At 34.4% G+C, this 22,397-nt stretch overlaps 1 protein-coding gene across 1 annotated transcript in view; it reads right to left on the reverse strand.

Annotated features, from left to right (window-relative positions):
* The window catches only part of LOC142350863 (voltage-gated delayed rectifier potassium channel KCNH1-like), a 52,866-nt gene extending 31,111 nt beyond the window's left edge, over positions 1–21,755 (reverse strand). Inside the window, exons 1-3 of the mRNA XM_075403228.1 lie at positions 20,040–21,755; positions 12,453–12,550; positions 12,215–12,347 (exon numbers count right to left, since the gene is read on the reverse strand). Of these exons, the coding sequence (XP_075259343.1) occupies positions 12,215–12,347; positions 12,453–12,550; positions 20,040–20,118 (310 nt within the window). The 5' untranslated portion in view covers positions 20,119–21,755. The remainder of the gene's footprint in view (positions 1–12,214; positions 12,348–12,452; positions 12,551–20,039) is intronic.
* Between the last annotated feature and the right edge of the window lie 642 nt (positions 21,756–22,397).

Genomic DNA, 22,397 nt, shown 5'->3' on the forward strand with positions numbered 1-22,397 from the left:
TACTTTCTCTCGCTTGATCAATACCAAACTTCTGAAGTTCTCCCAAAAACTCCAAAATCGGTCTCTCTCTCTCTCCCTCTCTCTCTCTCTGTGTGTTACTTCAATTTATACTCTACAAATACGCTCTTATCTTAAGCAAACAAACCTTAATCTCTTAAGTAAACATTGCAACTTACACTTGCAATCTGTCACATTCCGTAGGAGGGCTTTGTTTGCTATGCAAACAAACCAATAGCAAATTATGCTCTGTCATTCAACTGCTACCAACCATTGTTCAACATTCTCCTTATCTTAAGTAAACGACCTTTGGACTCATATGTAAACAAACCCACTCCGCTTTATCGCATTTTTGTGCTTGACATGTCAATCAGTGTTCGCTTAGTAAACATTGAACGTTGCTCTGAAAAGTTCTTATACCTCTATTTCCGCTATAAAATTAATTAGCTGCAATCAATCCCTGTCAAAAATCACGTGTTGAATAAATAACCAAACTCAACCCTAAACCAAAGACCAAGAGAAATTGTTATTTCCAATCTTGAAATCATTTCATGCAATTCCCTCTTAATTATACATTCCTAAAATTCTAATATTCCTAAAAGCCCAAAATTTCACCTCTAGGGGTCAATCAGGGGTCAATCGTCAAGGATGAAGGGTCACTTTGGTAAAAAAAAATAACCATTGGCGTGAAAAGTCCTACCATAGTTACACCTACTCACCAATTTTTACCAACTAACTCCCAATAGAACACGAGCAATGACCGCGCACACTTTTCATCGACCTCCCGGATGACCCCAAATTTCGAAACTTAATAACTTGCGAAGTAGTGGTCAAAACGTCTTCGGGTAAAATTTTTTAGTAACTATAGGGTGCCACCAACTTGCCTGCCAAGTTTCATGACCAACGGATCAGCCGTTGCGAGTCGTTTGCAATTTGAAAATTTTTAACGAGTCGTGGGTGTCGAAACCCGAAAAATCCGAGTTCGTCAAAATTGACCGGGGTGCTTATTTTTTGTCACTAATTGTCTCAGGTTATCATATTAATACCATTACAAAGTCATTCGGCCGCTCAAAAAGGCCAATTTCCGGTTTTCGGCACTCGGGTCGTCCCGAAGCACCGACTTCCGGTCGGAATTTGGGAATGAAATTATCACCAATCGAAAGCCCTTGAAAAGTTACACTAACCCTCCAAAAATCATAGGGCTACTAATACTCCACGAGCAATTCAAATTTTACGTTCCGCAGCACGGGCGTGCGCTATTTCCGTGCAGGTTCGTGTGGGGTCAAATCCGACCTCAAAATCGGATTCTCCATACCCAAATTAGTCTACCCCCCAAATTTCAGGTCAATCCGACTTCAACTTTTAGAGAAATTACTATTTCAATTTCAGTGTTAACTATTTTTAGTGAAAACTGCCTATTCTTATTTCAAAATGCTAATAAGTTTCTCCCACAACTTCCTAAACCCTTCCCATGATCATGTGCTACATTACTCTAGACCTAATACCCATTGCAACCCTTAGTTACTCTTATATCATACCCGAACAGTCATTTTTTCGCTCAAAATTTCGAAAACCTTCAAATCACACCACTTCCGGTGTTAATAGCTCGGAGTTGGGTGGTCGGATTGGCCCGAAGGGTATACCAGCCTGAGAGGACCATTGGGTGTACATGCCATTAAAATTTGGTAAACGTCCGCTTAATATAACCTCCATGGGGGGGGGCGGGAAACATCGGCTTGGTGGTATTTCGAAAAACTGATAAATTGCATTTTTATTTACTCTAAATTAACAAAACTCTACTTAAATAACTGAGATCAAAAAGGTGTAACATACCGCGCATCCCTATTATATATGGACAATCATCAGGGCAACATCTCCACAAATTTTCAGATTCCAATGATGAATATAACTTAAAAAGTTGAGTGTATACCAAGTTTGGAGCTGCCAATAATTTTGCAAACTCAAAATCACACTTTAATTTGGTTCAAAATTGAAATTCCCATTTTGATCAAAATATCTAGTTCATTTCAAATCATCGCTCTCTAGTTTTCATCTAAATTTAAATCCCTCACTTCGACTTTGGCCTGATGCTCAAATACAACTTTGCTAATTAATCAAAATATACGACAGCTCAATATGCATTTGTTCATCAATTTGTTTGTTTAAGAGATATCACTCAACTACCCTCTCTGGCGCCTTCGAAACAATAACATTTTACGAAAGAACGCTTATTTCAAACACCTAATTAACTTGTCTAACTTGAACTAAATTATCTGATTTAACTAGCGCTATCTGGTTATGAAATTTCTATTGAGTTTATTCTTATGCTTTCTACACTCCTCCCTCCTAGATTATTATTCTCCCGAATTATTGCAAAGCCTTATCCTTTGACCCGATTAACTTACTCCTACGTACTTTAACCATAGTCGATCTAGTGAAGTGAACCACTTATATTTAGCTCCGGGTTAATATAAACTAACTGCACCAAAATTTGAATAGAGTTTGATTAAATCAGATTTGAAAACATTTTCGCATTTCGACATTTTAACATATTCTACCTAACTCATCAACATTGATTCTTGATCGAACTCTATTGCCTTTGACATACATCCTCCCTGGGAACCATAAAATCACTTAAAAAATCAAATCTAAAAATAGATCTACCAAAACTACACATTTCCCTAAATCATCTTTTTTAGAAAAAAAATTCCCTACAACTATAGTGCTTGATCAATTTGTCCTGATAAAAAGGATTAAAACAATATAGACAACAATTGGGTAAAAAGGCTTTAATAACTTAGCTGTCAACGTCCCTCTCATCATACACTCGTTCACCTGTACACGAAAACCTTCTTCCTCTGATGCTTGAATGGATGACCAACTCTTCTTCCACTGTAGCTATCATTTCTCCTGTAATCCAGCCATGGCTGCTGTCTTGACGCTTCCAAACGGCTCCACTTCTCCTTCCGGCTTAATGATCGGTTTTCCAGCAACATCCTTGCAATCTCCGGATATCGTGATGCAATCCTTCTCTCCACTTTCTGCTCAACTTCCATCGAAAACCGTCTAGAGTCCTCCCTCCTAGGCTGTTGATAATCATCAGCCCAACTGTGCAACACTGTAGCCATTGACTTCTGATCGCATTTCCCTGTCCTGTCAATTCCAGCTCTTTCCCCTTGATGCCGATCCGTTGGTTTGACCAAAACACTACCATTAGGCTGACTTTCATTCAATTGCGATTGCACCCATTCTTCCAACTCCTTTCCCAACTGTGCAAATTTACTTCGGTCAACTGCTGCAATTTTGCTTTGACCCTTCTGTGTTTCAGATATCAACAGCCGATCAGTTCCCCCTGAACCTGTCCAATTCTCCAAAGTGTCCACGGTGCACTCAGTTGTACACATCTGTGTCTCATCAGTCACGTGTGGTGCATTGCAAAACTTCTGGTCCACACCTCCTGTCTTTAACTTCATCAAGGCCCAGGCTCCTAACATATCGTTTCTGCTAGCTTTGATCCCACCGCCAAAATTGCTCGCTAATGCTGTTACATTGTCGCATACTATTGAATTCAAATTTGCCGCAAAACTTGTCTCGCTTCGCGCATCGTCGACATCAAGTTCCTCTACATCCGAATAATCTGTATTCGAAACATCTGCCAACAGATAGTCATCATCCGATTGCTCATCGCTCAGCTCCTCAGACTCTGGTGACAGAACATAACTCTTTTCCATAGCATGATGCTCATCTGGTCCACAAGATTCAACTCTCCGCTCAATGACTTTTTCTTCTGTCAGAATTTTTCTGAATCCACTGTTTTCATATTTGCTTAGCTGTGCTCTACACATTTGCTGATTTGTTTGACCATAAACCTCCTCCGTGAACTTCGCCTCAGTTCCATTTGGCACTTCATCGCCGCAATCTAGAATTCTCATTCCACTACCACTTTCAACAACTCTCGTATCTTCAACTTCTCCAATCGGATCTTCACTAAAGGCTTCTTTTCTTGAGACACCACAGCTGGACCCAATGCCAAACCCTTCAGAACTTTTGCCCGTTGGCTGCAATTCATCCATCAAAGAAGTATCAACGCTACTACTTGTATCAATTACCTGCCTTTGAGCATACAGCTCTCCCATTCTCTGATCCATAGTGTCACTGGTTCCAATTAATTCTGCCCTACTTCCCGCTTTTCCTCTAACAAACAAATTGTAGCTTCACTCATAAAAGAGTGGATTGTCAGACAATCGTATGTCAAACTGATACAGCGTCTCTGTCAGTGTCCATGCTTGCTTCCCTGGAGTCGACCGCCAATAGCCTCTTGGTAAATCACTTACTGTATTCAAGGCCCATCCGCACAATTTTGTAGGCAGCCACTTCATCATCTCTTCTTCGGTCCATCCCAACTTCAAGCCAGTGCTCAAATAATGTTCACGCCAATCTTCCCAAAATTCGTAGCCTGGTGAAGGAAAACGCTTCACCAACTGATAACCAAACATAATCAAACTATCGGTAACCCAAATTGCAAATGTAAGTCAGCTATCGGTGTGCTCTCAGCAGTTTCTCCAACGAAAAATATCGCACGCTCTCCAAATAGTCAGAAAAAAAATCCACAACAAAAAGTAACAAAGAAACGAAGCCCACCCAGGAGCGCCACTGTCGTCTTCTGAATTTCTGCCAGGCTCAGCAGTGAGGGGACTCTGTCGCCCAGAAGATCGATCAAATAAAATAAACCAAAGGTTTTGAATTGGTGAAGCAAGCGTTACTTTGTTACACTGCAATTTCCCCTCTTCCACTCTTGTATGCTGTTGCAAGTTAGATTGCCTTGAAATAAGTTAATTCACAATTGAGCTCGTAATATCAATTCTGGTTATATGGATAACAAAGGTAAGAGAATTACTTGCACATCAAAGGAAAAGACAGATTCAAGACAATTTATAATAGTAATTAAAATAATATTACCAATATCCGTGGTTCACTTCTCAAATGAACTAAATCAAAACGCTCACAGTATCCTAACTGGTCTTGCAATTAAAAATCTTTCAAAGTTTAGTCCCACTAAACTAACTACTTTCTCTCGCTTGATCAATACCAAACTTCTGAAGTTCTCCCAAAAACTCCAAAATCTGTCTCTCTCTCTCTCCCTCTCTCTCTCTCTCTCTCTCTCTCTCTCTCTCTCTCTCTCTCTGTGTGTGTGTTACTTCAATTTATACTCTACAAATACGCTCTTATCTTAAGCAAACAAACCTTAATCTCTTAAGTAAACATTGCAACTTACACTTGCAATCTGTCACATTCCGTAGGAGGGCTTTGTTTGCTATGCAAACAAACCAATAGCAAATTATGCTCTGTCATTCAACTGCTACCAACCATTGTTCAACATTCTCCTTATCTTAAGTAAACGACCTTTGGACTCATATGTAAACAAACCCACTCCGCTTTATCGCATTTTTGTGCTTGACATGTCAATCAGTGTTCGCTTAGTAAACATTGAACGTTGCTCTGAAAAGTTCTTATACCTCTATTTCCGCTATAAAATTAACTAGCTGCAATCAATCCCTGTCAAAAATCAAGTGTTGAATAAATAACCAAACTCAACCCTAAACCAAAGACCAAGAGAAATTGTTATTTCCAATCTTGAAATCATTTCATGCAATTCCCTCTTAATTATACATTCCTAAAATTCTAATATTCCTAAAAGCCCAAAATTTCACCTCTAGGGGTCAATCAGGGGTCAATCGTCAAGGATGAAGGGTCACTTTGGTAAAAAAAAATAACCATTGGCGTGAAAAGTCCTACCATAGTTACACCTACTCACCAATTTTTATCAACTAACTCCCAATAGAACACGAGCAATGACCGCGCACACTTTTCATCGACCTCCCGGATGACCCCAAATTTCGAAACTTAATAACTTGCGAAGTAGTGGTCAAAACGTCTTCGGGGAAAAACCTCTAGTAACTATAGGGTGCCACCAATTTGCCTGCCAAGTTTCATAACCAACGGATCAGCCGTTGCGAGTCGTTTGCAATTTGAAAATTTTTAACGAGTCGTGGGTGCCGAAACCCGAAAAATCCGAGTTCGTCAAAATTGACCGGGGTGCTTATTTTTTGTCACTAATTGTCTCAGGTTATCATATTAATACCATTACAAAGTCATTCGGCCGCTCAAAAAGGCCAATTTCCGGTTTTCGGCACTCGGGTCGTCCCGAAGCACCGACTTCCGGTCGGAATTTGGGAATGAAATTATCACCAATCGAAAGCCCTTGAAAAGTTACACTAACCCTCCAAAAATCATAGGGCTACTAATACTCCACGAGCAATTCAAATTTTACGTTCCGCAGCACGGGCGTGCGCTAGTTCCGTGCAGGTTGGTGTGGGGTCAAATCCGACCTCAAAATCGGATTCCCCATACCCAAATTAGTCTACCCCCCAAATTTCAGGTCAATCCGACTTCAACTTTTAGAGAAATTACTATTTCAATTTCAGTGTTAACTATTTTTAGTGAAAACTGCCTATTCTTATTTCAAAATGCTAATAAGTTTCTCCCACAACTCCCTAAACCCTTCCCATGATCATGTGCTACATTACTCTAGACCTAATACCCATTGCAACCCTTAGTTACTCTTATATCATACCCGAACAGTCATTTTTTCGCTCAAAATTTCGAAAACCTTCAAATCACACCACTTCCGGTGTTAATAGCTCGGAGTTGGGTGGTCGGATTGGCCCGAAGGGTATACCAGCCTGAGAGGACCATTGGGTGTACATGCCATTAAAATTTGGTAAACGTCCGCTTAATATAACCTCCATGGGGGGGGGGGCGGGAAACATCGGCTTGGTGGTATTTCGAAAAACTGATAAATTGCATTTTTATTTACTCTAAATTAACAAAACTCTACTTAAATAACTGAGATCAAAAAGGTGTAACATACCGCGCATCCCTATTATATATGGACAATCATCAGGGCAACATCTCCACAAATTTTCAGATTCCAATGATGAATATAACTTAAAAAGTTGAGTGTATACCAAGTTTGGAGTTGCCAATAATTTTGCAAATTCAAAATCACACTTTAATTTGGTTCAAAATTGAAATTCCCTTTTTGATCAAAATATCTAGTTCATTTCAAATCATCGCTCTCTAGTTTTCATCTAAATTTAAATCCCTCACTTCGACTTTGGCCTGATGCTCAAATACAACTTTGCTAATTAATCAAAATATACAACAGCTCAATATGCATTTGTTCATCAATTTGTTTGTTTAAGAGATATCACTCAACTACCCTCTCTGGCGCCTTCGAAACAATAACATTTTACGAAAGAACGCTTATTTCAAACACCTAATTAACTTGTCTAACTTGAACTAAATTATCTGATTTAACTAGCGCTATCTGGTTATGAAATTTCTATTGAGTTTATTCTTATGCTTTCTACATTGGGATATTTTTGAAAATTCTCTGCAACTTTCAAAAAAGTCGTTGTTTTTGTGTTAAAAAATGTCTTTCTTTTGAGCTCTAAACGTTCTTAACTAGCTGTAAACCGGGCCGAAATTACAGCAGTCATCAGTAATGAAGAAAGCTGAGTTGAAAAAGATAACAGTCTTTCTTTTCTATCAAAAAAAAACGACTATTATGCTGTTCTTCATATACCAAATATCGTATTTTTTGTTAGCTCCACTATTTCCAAACAGTTTAAACTCTGCTCCACACTGTCTGAAGGTGTGGTCAAATATCTTGCAGAGACTAAGGAAAATTCAGGCTCAGAAATTCAGGCTTATGAAAAAAAGAACAATTTTTGTTATAAAACTCCCTGATCGTTTTTCTCTTATTTCAATTCGAATATAATAATGTCATTTTGTCATTTTCATTTGGGTGAAGTATCAGACAAATAAAATAAACAATTTTAACCATTAGGTAAGACAATTTTTATAAATTAACTAGAAAGAACAAGAAGAAATTTGCTCTTACTTTTTTTGTACTTTTTAAAGAAAAAGTTAGCGTCAGTTTAATGTTTTTTGGTCAGTGTGATTATTCGGCTATCCAGGACTTAAAAAACCAAATGGAAAGCCAGAGTAGATATTTAATGGGAAGAAGACAATCCCAGACAAAGTTTTCTGTCTCCTGTGAATTTAGTAGTTTTTATAAAATTTCCCTGTGTTCTATCACATCTATTAAATTCAAAATAGTTATTGTTCATATAACTTCAAACTAAATTTGAAAAACAATATATTGGATTTACTGAATACTTACTATTATTTACTAATAGTAAATGAATAGCTACTAATAGGACTAATACCCTCATCAATCCACCAATATAGATACTTTTTCTTTTCAAGTTCGTTGTGGTTCCAATATTTTCGCCTCCTCCATTTTTTCACCCTGCAAAAAAACTTGTACTTCCATTCGAATACCTTTTGAGTATCAAAGAAGTTTTTTACGAGTACAAGGATTTATCAAATAGAACACCAGCTACCCTAAAATTTGTGGTGCCTCAACTCTAGTTCGAAAAAACAAACGCGCAAAATTCTTTCATTGCACCGTCAATTACAAGTCATTTTATCTTAAAATTTTTTTCCAGACCGATAAAATTTTGGAATGACGTCATCATATTCAAACGAAGTTGTAATACTGTATTTCTTACTCCAAAACAAAAAATCAGGACCCTTTCCTTGAAGAAATTCCAAACTTCTCAAAACCTGTGTTATTACAGCCTATCATGGAGAAAGACTTCAAATTCAGTTAATGTTATCCAAGTTTATGAAAATAATTACCTCATTGATACGCTATTTCTCTGTGTCTTCAATAATTAAATTGTATATTTATCCTATTTTCCCATTGGTATGGTAACTATATGTGTCATTGGAAGTAAAAGTAGACTCTAATTGCTACAAAAGCATGTTTCTCCTATTTTCACTACGACGTGTAAACAAAACTTGATTGAAGAAAAACTGCATTTGCACATATATTGCCTTTTTTCATAAAAATTTTGGAAAAATTAATGCTCTGAATAGAATTCAATTTTCAGAAGAGATATAAATTTAGGAAGAAGCACAATAGAAGTTTGAAAAGGTCATGACCTGCAAATTTTTAATTGCGACTATCAGCGAAGTTGAAAGCAATGACATTGATTAACCCGACTTTTTCTCAGTCTTTTTCCTCGTTGTCAATTTTTCCATTCTTTAAATTTGCTTTGTATCAGTAAACCAAAGATCGAAATGCCTTAAAACGCAATGCTTTTATAAGTTCTCTATAAGTTGATTAGATTTTTTAAAATTGTCACACCGATGTTCGATAAACTGGTTAAATTTTTTCACCAAAATATTTTTCACGCAATTAAAGCTCAAAAGAAACATCAGCAACAATTATTTTTTATTCAGCAGAGATGCATCAAAGTAGTGACTACTGCTCAGTAACACAATTTTTATCAAAATTCAGTTAAACTTACTTTTACCAAAAAAATATTTAGTTCATTTGATTAAAAATTAGTCGAAGAAACAATATCAGCTGAGACCAAATTCATTTGAAGTTGGAAAGCGGTCAAAGTGTTCAAAAGACAAAATAAACAAAGTATCTTCACCCTACCCCCCTTCCTCTCTTTTTCTGGTACCCTACCACCACTGTTTAGTATGTCCGCCTGAGCTCTTCCGTACTCCATGCTGATTTATGAGGGAAGCGCCATTTGAAGCCACATGGTACAGAGAAAGTAAACAAAGTAAACAAAACAAATAAACCATTCTCTAGGGTACAATTTGAACAGACATCAGATTCTACCTGTAAGTGGGTTTAATTCAGAGTGACAAGGAAAATAGATATTGCTCAATTTTTATATCTCAAATTTCAAAAGCAAAATTTCAAACGTCAACATCAAATAAAATAAACAAAGAAAAATGCGCACAGCGGGTTCCTGGATTATTGAGCCAATTAAGAACCTCCCTCCTCCCCAAACCTTTCGCTTATAAACTCACATAAACTATCAATTTATCCCGAAAAACACTGACTGTTTTTAGTGTTTAAATTGTCTCAACCTTTTTGTTCCAATTATTGCCTGCTATTTTTGATCTTTGAAAATGATGTTTTAATTTAATTTTATAAGTATAACCCCCTCCCCGGTGGCTTCCCCTTCCCGGCAGCAGATCTCTTTCAATTACTTGTCACTTTATTCAAAATTTAATAGCTAATAAGATCGCTTTAGATCATTTCTGTGATGCAAACATGTCACAATAAAAACCTGGAGATTAAGAAGAGAAGACGGGTAGTATAGAAACGGAACACGAATTTAAATCTTTTCTTGATATTCACAGAATGGGCTATAATATTTTTGTGATATGATCTGCGTTGAACTATAATTAAATGCGCTATATACAACGAACTCATTGAACGGAATCAACTCATAAACGAATTCATTGCTAATCTGGGGGTATTTCGGTGGGGGTTATTTGCTATTAAAACTAAACTAGCAACTTTTTCTGTGAGTATAAATGTCGAAGACCCAGCTAAAACAATGAGCGCTAAGTTCATTCAAAGTAGTTCCTTATGAACCAATCTTTGTACAAGAAAAAAATATCACAAAGAAACGTTTTAGCTTCAAAACTAAGTGTTATTGTTTTTGTGTTTGAATATTGATGTTCTCTTTTTTGTATCAAGCGTCTTCAAGTGTGATTTTAACATGCTTCTTTTTCTTTTCAGTCTTGAAACTTTCTTTTTCAGTCTTGAAACACTTCTTTTCTTTTAAAAAAATGATACGATATTCAAGCTGCGGTTTCTCATTCTTTCTAAAGGAAGCACTTCCACCTGCAAACGCGATATTATTGATTAGAATAATTGTTGCGACCCAACTTAGTGGTGGAGGAGGAACTATATGTTCAATTGGTGTTCTTTGTTCAGTCAATTCTGGCTGCTCGATATGTTCATCGTAAAAAGTTGTGAGTGGTATCATCAGAAAATACATCAAACATAGATTATAGAATGAAAAAGTTTATTTGAATTTTTTTTTTATTTTCATCGATGTTTGACAGTTTTGTGAATATTTGAAGATGTACATAACTTTATTCAACTATAGCGTCATCTCTTAAAAACTTTAAAGATTTTTTGCCAACTCCATTAAGCTGAGACTTGTAATACTTACTTTTTTGAACGGACGCGCAGCTATAGCAAGGGTACCTTATTATCTCATCTTAGTTTTTCAATATCAAATGATTCGGATTTGTTTTGGTGCGCTGCTTTTTAAAATTTATTTGAAAATTCTATGTTTTTCTTTTCATCTCAATTACGGACAGTTAAATATTCTTATCAATGATCAACTAGTTCAATGTTGTTATGGCTTCGACTATGTGATTTTGTAAAGTACTTTCGAATTTTTGAGTTTTGAATGCAGTTTTATGCTCTTTGAATGTGTTTTGACTAAGCATCACTAAAAAAATTCTACTTGGTTTCCTAAAGAAGTGTAAGCGAACCTATCTATCTTTTAGTTTTTACCTAATAGCTCATATCAATTGAAATATATATATGTTTTTTAAACCCTTTTAATTTTTGTAAATTTTAAACTTTGTACATTTTATTTTGATTTTTGTCACCTTGTAACAATGCTTTATTTGTGACAGGTATTTAATTTTCCGCAGAAAATATGGTCTTGATTGTTTTTTGACTTGGATATTCTTTTTTTTACTTTCAATCGTTGAGTAGCGCCCAATTGTGGCTTTTTAAATTCTTTTGTCACCTTAACGTATTATTAACAAGTCCTATTGGTGTCAAAATCCAACCCAATGGTTTCCATATAGTGTTTGCAATAAATAGTTTATGTTTTTAATACTTTCAACACTGGCTTCACGCCCATTTCTTTGAATCCTTGATTTTTAAATCTTATGAATTCTCAATAATGACAGGTCTCATTGGTGTCCTATGAAGAAACAAGTAGACCTATTTAATGCCTTCACTTGATAGCCAGTGGCCTTAATGATTTTGAGTTTTTTTTGAAAAATATCAACGTTTTTGTCCCATTTTTCTCCTTTCTTCAGCCTGCAACTCAGTCTCATTAATGATAAATCCAATATATATTCATTCGAAATAAAATTAATCTAGCCATCTGTTTTTTGGAATGGAGGTTTTTTACTTTAACAAAGTTTGTTTTTCACAAAAAATGTGACATTTCAATACTGGTAATACTTTGGGATTCGTTTTTTGCGTTTACGCATAAATGGTTAAATATTTATAGTATCTAACTGTTCTTTTTGTAGAGGAGGATGTCGAACTGGTCTCTCTTGATCTCCTCGTAGGCAGTCTGGATTCTGTTGAAGGTGTCCTGGTCAGTGTACTCTCCCTGCATGAATCTAAGGTATCCAGGTCTAGAGGAGACCTAAAGGGACAGACAAGGATAAGAGGGAAGCAGATATCAATGTCCCTTCTCATTGCCAGGACTACATATACATCATCACGGTTGTAATCTTAGATTTATTCATACCTCAGTTCTGAGGAATCCAGTCTGTTTGGTGAATAGCTCATTGCAGTACACAATCGGGAAGTCCACCACTCTCGCATTGCTCACCACGAAACTAATGTCTGCAAACACAAAACAAGCCAAATTGGCTCAAATCATTTACAAATAGGTTGATCTGAATTTATAAACACTCTGGGGAGGAGGTTTTTGTTCCGACCGCTTCATCGTAGAGAGTTGTCAGTGGTATCGTTTAAAACCCGTCCAGCGTAGAAATTGGAAATTGAAAGATTTGAACTTCTTTTTCCAGAGAGAGTTATCGATGTTTAAGTTTTTGTGAATATTAGACCGATTTGCAATGTTTGTAATCAAATTTTCCAGAGTTCTTGACTAAAATTTCGTCAATTTTGCTAAAACATGTTAAAATTGTTACGCACACAAGCACACACCCACAAAACCAATAAAACAGTCCTTGTGCACTCTATAAGGTGCCATTCTTACTTGCAGTTCAATTGAAAGTGCTCTGTAATTAAAATTTTGCCGTTTTTTGCCAACTTTACTCAATGATTATCAAGAACACAGCATTTAATTTTGTTTTTTGTAACTAACAAATTATCTCTATCTAAAACAATTAAAAAATTAATTAATCCTGATGTACGAACAGCACTAGCAGGGCCAGTTTTGAACCGATCTTGGACTGTTCAAATCCAAAAAGAATTCGGATTGTTAACAGTCGGTTTTTTTAATGTTCTTTTTGGCTCATTAAATAAAGAACAGAACAATTCAAGTCAAAGCTCACTGGTGATAGGTCTAATTGACCTCCTAAAAAGTCCCAAATTAATGTTTCCAGTTTTTTAATCGAAGGTTTATGGTCGTTTTGACTCTTATAATATTTTAGTTTTTAAATGAGCAAGCGCTTGTTGAAATTTTCCTCAATTGTTTTCTTAATTTGATCACTCTCTAGCTTAGTGACAGCAAAGTAAAAAATGCTTCTTCTTTCTATTGAATTAACATTTAGTCTTCGTTTTGATTTTATGCGTGAAGTTATGGTTTTTTGGCTTTGATACAACTAGAGTTCACGATTTTTTTTTTAATTTTTAGATATTTGTCAATTTTTCTCGTTTTTTTCTCGTTTTGTCACTTACCACATTAATGACAGTTTACATATCGCATTGTTGGCGTTCAAAATGAGGCACAATTGAACAAATCAAAACCTTCAAAGGTATAGATAATGGTTTTAACAGCTCAGACACCACTTTCTCTGAGAAATTAACTGACTTTCTTATTTTGTATTCAACTCTCCTTTTAACTTGGTATTTTAGTCGTATGAAATTTCCTGGATAAAAACAGGTTTCATCGGTTTTTTATGTAAAAATAGATGCGCCGACATTCTGATTTTAGTAGATAGCTGATGGCTTTCATGGCCTTGAAAGCAGTTGTTATCAAAAATTAAAAAACACTTCTTAAATTTGCAATTTTGTTTTCTTATTGTCTGTTTTTTACCTAGTTTCGTTAATTGAGGGTCGTATATGACATTATTCGCGTCGCAAAAGTTGCAAGTGTATAAAACCAAATGTTTTCAAGGAATCTTTTATGACTTTACTGCATTCGACGCTGGTTTTTCGCAAAAAAAAGTAAAATAAATTTACGATTCACATTTGACGTTTCTTGTAGACGTAAGACATATTCTGAGTTTTTACAGGTCTCAAAGTCCACTTTTAGACAAAAAAAGAATCTAGTATTTTTGTTGTGTAGCTAATGGATTTCATGACTTAAAAAACATCTTTTTCGAAAACTACAAAAGTATTATTTAATTTTGCCTTTTTTGTCAACTTGTTACCTGATCCCATTCAAAGGTCGCATACCACAGTATTGTCGTTCAAAAAAAGGCAATTGAACTTTTTTTGAGGGGCAAAAGGTGACATTACGGCATCGACACCGTTTTTTTGCGATTTAATTGAGTTTTTGATTATTGTCTCTATTCTTTGTTCTTTCTGTAACTGCATAAAAAAACATAATGACAGGTTTTAACTGGATAACACCACTTTCTTTGAGAAATTAATTGACTTTCTTATTTTGTATTCAACTCTCCTTTTATCTTTGTATTTTAGTCGTATGAAGTTTCCTGGATAAAGACAGGTTTCATCGGTTTTTTATGTAAAAATAGATGCGCCGACATTCTGATTTTAGTAGATAGCTGATGGCTTTCATGGCCTTGAAAGCAGTTGTTATCAAAAATTAAAAAACACTTCTTAAATTTGCAATTTTGTTTTCTTATTGTGTATTTTTTACCTAGTTTCGTTAAATGCGGGTCGTATATGACATTATTCGCGTCACAAAAGGTGCAAGTGTATAAAACCAAATGTTTTCAAGGAATCTTTTATGACTTTACTGCATTCGACGCCGGTTTTTCGCAAAAAAAAATAAAATAAATTTACGATTCACATTTGACGTTTCTTGTAGACGTAAGACATATTCTGAGTTTTTACAGGTCTCAAAGTCCACTTTTAGACAAAAAAAGAATCTAGTATATTTGTTGTGTAGCTAATGGATTTCATGAATTAGAAAACATCTTTTTCGAAAACTACAAAAGTATTACTTAATTTTGCCTTTTTTGTCAACTTGTTACCTGATCCCATTCAAAGGTCGCATACCACAGTATTGGCGTTCAAAAAAAGGCAATTGAACTTTTTTTGAGGGGCAAAAGGTGACATTACGGCATCGACACCGTTTTTTTGCGTTTTAATTGAGTTTTTGATTATTGTCTCTATTCTTTGTTATTTCTGTAACTGCATAAAAAACATAATGACAGGTTTTAACTCCCTCCTATAGAAACATAGGGAATCGTAAATCTCTTTTTTAAAAACATAAGCGAAATTTTTAACTTCGCTTTTTTTTCGTTTTTGTGGAATTGTTGCCACTCTTTATTATGGACTGGTCCCACATCATTCTAGGGAAGAACAAGATATTTTATTTAGTTTCAGTTTCATCTGTCTATGTTGACTTTGTTATTAATTTTTTTTAAGTTTACATAAATTTTTGGATGAAACTAATGTTCGTTGTTGTTGTTTGCCTTTGCTGTTTGTCTTGACTCGGTTTCTTTGTGATGGCAGATCTCATCAGTCTAATGCAGAATGTTTTACTGCAGTAAATTGTTTGCTTTGGAGGCGGTCTTTTTGTTCATACACCAAATTTTTTTTGAAAACTGCTTGAATTTTTGGCACATTACCGAGCCTCCTTGTCACTTTTATATCTGATTATTTTCTAATTACTTTTTCTTGACTATCTTTTTCACTAGTGCAGCCACACATTCTATATGGCAAATCTAATAGCCTAATAATGCAATCACATTGTTCTGTCACATAATTGATTCCATTATGAAATTTAAAATTACCATATTTTGATCTTTCTATGAAACGTTGCAAACAAAAAATTGTCAATATTTAAATACAAAAAAACAAGCAAACAAAAACTACTGTGGCGTTGCTATACGATCACATAAAAGTTTAGACATGAAATGCGTATAATTGTTTATTTCTGTTCATTTGATTAGCTATTTGACGTTGAGAAACGTTGAATGATAAAAGCACTAAAGCCGTCGCATTCTTGCCCCCCCCCCCCCATTTGTTAATTTCTTCTATGAATTTGAAAGTCGGTGCATTCGATGATTGACTGGTGATATCTTTCAATCGGATAATGCATAAAATTACATTATTACCTTAAAAGGAAGTTATGTAGATAAAAGACAATCCAAAAACAAATTTGATAATATCAACTTCATTAAAACTTCCAAAAACCAACAGATGAAGCGAAAAGATGAAGCTAAATTAGGCATACATTTTCACCTTTAAAACATCCTGACAGCCTAGTTCTTTTAGAATAATAATACACAAGAGCTAATTAACGGAATAAACCAAAGCTGGAATTAGCAGACGCTGTCAAGTATGAATAGGTAAAGAAAAGGCTACCAAAATTTCCACAACTTTTAAAATAGCTTTTGAATTTGCCAAAATTGCTTTCAATGGCTTCTTAATTCCGTTAATCGCATTTCTGTTACTTAATGCACCAGAGCAATATTCTGAAATCCCATTTATGACAGTGATCGATTTCTAGAAGAATAATTGCAAAAACCAAAACGCTGAGGAAACCCTATTTGAAATCTTCTCTCTCATGTATTAACATTGTAAATGGATTTTACTTACTCGTCCGAATGGTAAATCTACTACGCCTGAAATATTCGCCTTATACGCGTGTGAGCCGTACTTTGAAAAAAAACTACTGCATATGTATCTCTTCAGATGTCAAATATACACAACATTCAAACTTGATTGTTTATTCAATAAAACTAGAACTTGTTCACGTGCTTTGCAGGCGTAACCCGTCGAATGCGCTTTTTCTCAATTTTTAATAAGATGAAAATAAAATGAAAATCAGTGGTTAAGAACGTGTCTTTGTGATGCTAAAATTTTCTTCCTCGTTCAGAAGTCACACTACTCGTAAACGATGTGTTGTTACATTAGGCTAATTCTAAGTTGAATGGAAAACAATTTTATCAAGGTTGATTGTAATACATTTTTTAAATTGATTCTGTGATGTAAATACCTTCATTATGTTTTGAAAACCACATTTGTTGAAAGCAGTGGCAAAGTGAACATTGCAGACAAAATGTGAATAAATCAAAACTAAAGTCGTTAAATCTTTTATGCAATTTTTAGTGACAATAGCAATGCGTAAATTGGCGACTAATCTCAACAAATCGAAGGACTGCATTAGAGTCGCGCGACAAGATCAATAGATTCGAATCAATAGCTTGTCACCATTTTACGCACACTTAGAATGCAAAAACGACTGGCGTATATACCAGAGTTTGGGCGTGTCAGAGTTTTTCGCACTCGCTTATTTTCCTGATCGTAATACATGTGTGCCGAAGAGAACAATCATGCTTAGTATATATATATATATATATATATATATATATATATATATATATACTCAGTACGATGTGGTTTTCGTTTTGTAATGTAGGAAAACCCACAAGAAAATTACCTTAAGGTTTGTTGTTTCCATTCAAAGAAATCATTTTTTAGTGTAGATCTTGTTTTTCTAAAGTGTTAACATCAATTGTTTGTGATTTGTACAATTTTTGAAAGTTTTTTACATGCCGCAATGGTTCAAATAAAAAACTTTTCTCTGAAAAAATTTTGAAACTTGTGGATATTTTCTATCAACAAAACATGTCTCATGTTTCACAGCATGTACTTTAGATCTCGGAACAATTTTGTAGTAAATTTTTTTTCAAGTTGTCGGTCTATTTTGGCACGTAATTCAAAGCCCAGCTCAAAATTTGATATGCAGTTACTTGTTACTACTAAGTTGATCTTTTGCCATACACAATTCTTTTTGGCAGCTATAAAATAATTTTTGCTTCTTTTCTGTTCTCCATTTTCTTTTGAATTGTTCTCACAATTCATCTTCAAGTAAGTTGATAAATATATAGGAACTCTGGAAAGGAGGTTTTCATTTTTATACTTGAAGCATTTTCTAAATACCTTTTCTTGACCATGTTTTAACTAGTGAAGCCGCGCAATCTTTCTGACAAATTTAATAGCCTAATATTTTAATCACATTTTTCTGTCACATAATTGATTCCATTGCCAAAATTAAATTTACTACTTCTCAATCGTTCTATGAAACGCCGCAACATAAATCTGCAGAATTTTTTATTAACCCAGGAGACTAATTGTTGAAAATTAATAAACCAAAATCAACACTTTGCGTTGAAAATCTTCACAATTACTGTCAATTTTTTGCAATTGCACCTGACAAAAGTTGTGCATATTTGATTGCTACTGATCTTAGGCTGACGATGCTTTCAACTTCTAATCGAAACATCAGCATCAATATATCAATCATGTTTCAATTATGTCTAATCACTTGAGCCAATTATTTCTAATGAACTTCGGTACTGTTTCTACAAATATCTTGAAAAAAATGCCGTTTGATTAGCCAGAAGTAATTAAGGTTATAATTTCTTATAAACTCTTCAGAGATAAATGGTTATTCAATTTATTTTGTGAGTAGAAAAAATAGCAAATTTATAAAATGTAACAGTGATTTTGAAATCCCAATAAAAAGTATAAAGAAAGTAAAGAATAAAGAATATAGACTTCTTTTTAAACAAAGAACATAAAACAAATTTACGGAGATTTAGTTCCTTTGTCAATATATTATTTCCAATTTATCTCGTTTTTTAGAATGCTAATGACTAACAACAGTTTTTTAGCGCCGAATGTTATTTGAGCCGTACCATTTTGTGACAACGTTCTGCTCCTGAAGTTTTTAAATACTGCTTTAAAGATCATCGCCCATTTTGTAGAAGATGCTAATTTTTTGCTACGCCTTCAGCTTCATTTTCAGTTACTTACGGCTTCCACATGCTTGAAATGTTACATAATTATTTTTGTTTTTTGGCAAAACGTTCAGTTTAAAAGAATCGACGGAAAATAAAATATTACATAGGGGAAGTTATAGTGAAAAGTTTTTTTCTTAATTTTCTTAATTCTTTTTTCTAGTTTTTACATGGAATTCTTTTCTTTCCAGAAGAAAGCTTACGGGAAACAGAGCAAAAATTATTTTTCTTGGCTCCATAGCCTGATATGAGCTCTTCTTAACATAAATAACAGAAAATTTTATTTTAAATGCTGAAAAGTTGCGACTTCTAGAAAAAAGTTAGCAGATCAAGTTAAAACGATGTTATAGCAAAGTGGCAACAGGTTAAGATTCTACAGATAAAAACAGAAAATTTTATTTTAAATGCTGAAAAGTTGCAACTTCTAGAAAAAAGTGAGTAGTTCAAGTTAAAACGATTTTATAGCAAAGTGGCGACAGATTAAGATTCTACAGATAATAACAGAAAATTTTATTTTAAATGCTGAAAAGTTGCGAATTCTAGAAAAAAGTGAGTAGTTCAAGTTAAAACGATGTTATAGCGAAGTGGCAAAAGGTAAAGATTCTACGATTATCATTAGGAATTAGCACTTAGAATGTTTTGTTTCATTCAGGTTTCGAAGTTCAACACGTAAATAGCAATATCATTTTACAAATATTGTTAAAAAGCACTAAAAGGTTAAACTCTCTGATTTCATGGTTTCCAACAGATAATTGTATAAAATGATTTTAAACAATTATTTGTTGGAAACCATGAAATCAGATAGCTTAACCTATTACTGCATGTGTGCTCTCTTTTGTTACTAATACGTTGATGATGAACGTATTAGTAACAAAAGAGAGCACACATGAGTCTCACTTAAAAATAGTTTAATTTCATTACAATTTTGTAACAAAACTGTGCCATAAGAGCAAAAACAACACGAGGGCTGAAGGGCAAAAAGGCTGCTTTTTATGGAATAGGGTAAGAGAGGAAAAATAGGACCAAATGTTCAAATCTATTCAGTTTGTATGCTTTAAAAAATTTTGGTATCTTTTGGCAAAATAGGCTCCTTATTAACGATAAAAATCTCGCAGGATGTAAAAGTAAAGATAAAGTTGATGAATTGATTAGGGGTAAGGGATAGGAGAGGGACGAAGAGGATTGGGGGGGGGGGGGGTACTTACTTTGTTCATCAGCCTTTTTGATGACTGAGTCCAGAAAGGTGTTCTGGGGTGCCAAAAGACCCCTTCTTCCTCCCGGCATAACTGGGATGAAAAGTTATAATAATTATAACTAGTATTATTAAATCCAACAGGTATAACTTGTACCATTCGCGACTGTTCTACTGACTCCTATAGAACAAGTTTTGGGTCAACTGCGTCAGTAATAGCGGGGAGGGGGTTAAATGAATAAAGGATAATTAACAGAAGGAATAGTTAAACTATCAAGTTACAGAATAGATAGATTAGTCTCTGAAACTTCCTATCTCAAATGGGGGCAAAAATGACCCAATAGCAATTGTTGCAATTTGAAGAGAAACGCAAGCGGGTGAAAATTGAACAGGATTTAAGGTTCGTTAATTGCAGACTAAGCGAAAAAGGAAGTCATAATCTTCTTGGTAACAATAGTGTGTTAGGTATCGCTTGTAACCTCTATTCTGATCAGAATTGTGGAATTAATCTGTCTTTAAGACCTCACGTAGTCCACTTTTGTACAGTTGAGTGACGTCATTTATAAAAGGTAAAATGAATTGTAAAATCAGAGGTCAAAACTAATTTTAAATGCAAAATAATTATGAAAAATTTTCGATAAAAATCGGTAATTAATTGCAATAAAATTGAAATTTAATAAACAAATAAGATTATAAACAAAGATTATATTCAAACATAAATAAACATAAAATTTAAAATATTTAAAGGTTTTTCCTTGTATGGCTATTGTTGATCAAAAAACGTTATTAACGTTGCAAACTAGCTTTTGTTTGAACAGCGGTAGAAATCAATTTGGGGTTATAAGAATAAGCAATTGAATTTTGGAAAGACGGCGTGAATTTCCGGATGAAAAAAGGGACTTTGTCAGAAAATGGTTTAGGTCCACAAAAGGGCTTTGTTTGAATGTTAAAAGAACCCGAGTTTGTGACTTGAACGAGAAAGAGAATGATTCTATTTTAACAGAGGAAATAATCGAACCACGTGAAACGGAAGCTTTTTCTCCCATAAGCTTCACAAGATGAAATGAAACTTAATGCAAAGCTTAAGGCAATTTTCAACCCAAGATAGAGAAATAGAAATTCAAATGGCCTTACTGAAGATAAAGAAGAGTGAAAATATAAGGGATATTTTTCGCATAGAAGCCCACAAGTCAAATTATTCCCTTCACAATTTTGTTCTTCTCGTGCGCTTTATTTACAAAAAGGGTAGCGAATGATATTAAAGCGTTTCGTTCATTAGTTTTCCTTTTTCAACCCAACAAGGTAAAAAAATATTGCAGGAAAATATTATGGCATTTTGATACAGGAAACGTTTTCTCAAAATATGTTCTGTCATTCTCAGTCGATTTGCGTTTGCGTTTTATTGCGGATATTCTGCGTTACCATAGCAAAGGCAAAACGTACAAACGTATTTTAAAATGAAGTCATAGGCAGAACGCAGGATGCAAAAACGGCCTTATTACGTAAGAGAAACATGGGAAAACGCTTTTTTTTCCTGAAGCAGTTTTTAAAATCTAAGCCAAATTTTGTGGCGTTAATAATGGGCTAAATAATGAGAACATTTGATAAATATCAACATCACTTCTTGCGTAAACAATGAGGTGATTGAGCAAATCAAGTTATTAGCAAAGTTATTAGTAGTTACTTAATGCTTCAAAAACAGCCAAAAAAACCATTCATAAAATTACTTATAATGTTTTTGTGCTTATGTCGTTTATTAGTGAATGCTGAAGAAAGTAAAGAGAAATAAATTAAAAACTGTTAACAAGCATATCATCAGTCAATGTGACTATTTAAAGCATTATATTAAAAATATTAAAGAACAATCTGTTAATACGCTCAAAAACAACTATTTGAAACGCAATTTATTGTGCCATCTTTTCTGTTTTATTTATATGGCTTTTTTCGGTAAGATATAAATGCTCAAAGTTTCCGTCTATTAAATAGGCCAATTTTTGGTCTTTTCTAGGCTAATTTTTCACTAATCCATGTCAATTTCACCTTTCCATAATTTTTACACCCAATCATCGTAAAAGTGCTGATGTTTTCATTGCTTTTTGACAACATAATTGGTTTTCCAATTCAAAACAAAGTCTAAAAAAGAAATAAATGCGATTTAAAATGACATAATATAGGTTAATTTTGTTCTGTCCTTTCAACAGACGAAGAGGCAAACTTTTTTAGAGGCCATCTGTCTTCCTCATAGAATATCTGTTCAGTTATCAAAGATTTGAGGCAGACATTGATTGCGGATATGATACTAAGGCCCATGCAAGTTTTTCCTTTTACGCCAATTCTGGCCAAATGATAGTTGATTTTTGCTGTACAGTAA

Source organism: Convolutriloba macropyga, chromosome 1 (assembly GCF_964194025.1).
Source record: "Convolutriloba macropyga chromosome 1, txConMacr16.3, whole genome shotgun sequence".
NCBI classification, from domain to species: domain Eukaryota; kingdom Metazoa; phylum Xenacoelomorpha; order Acoela; family Convolutidae; genus Convolutriloba; species Convolutriloba macropyga.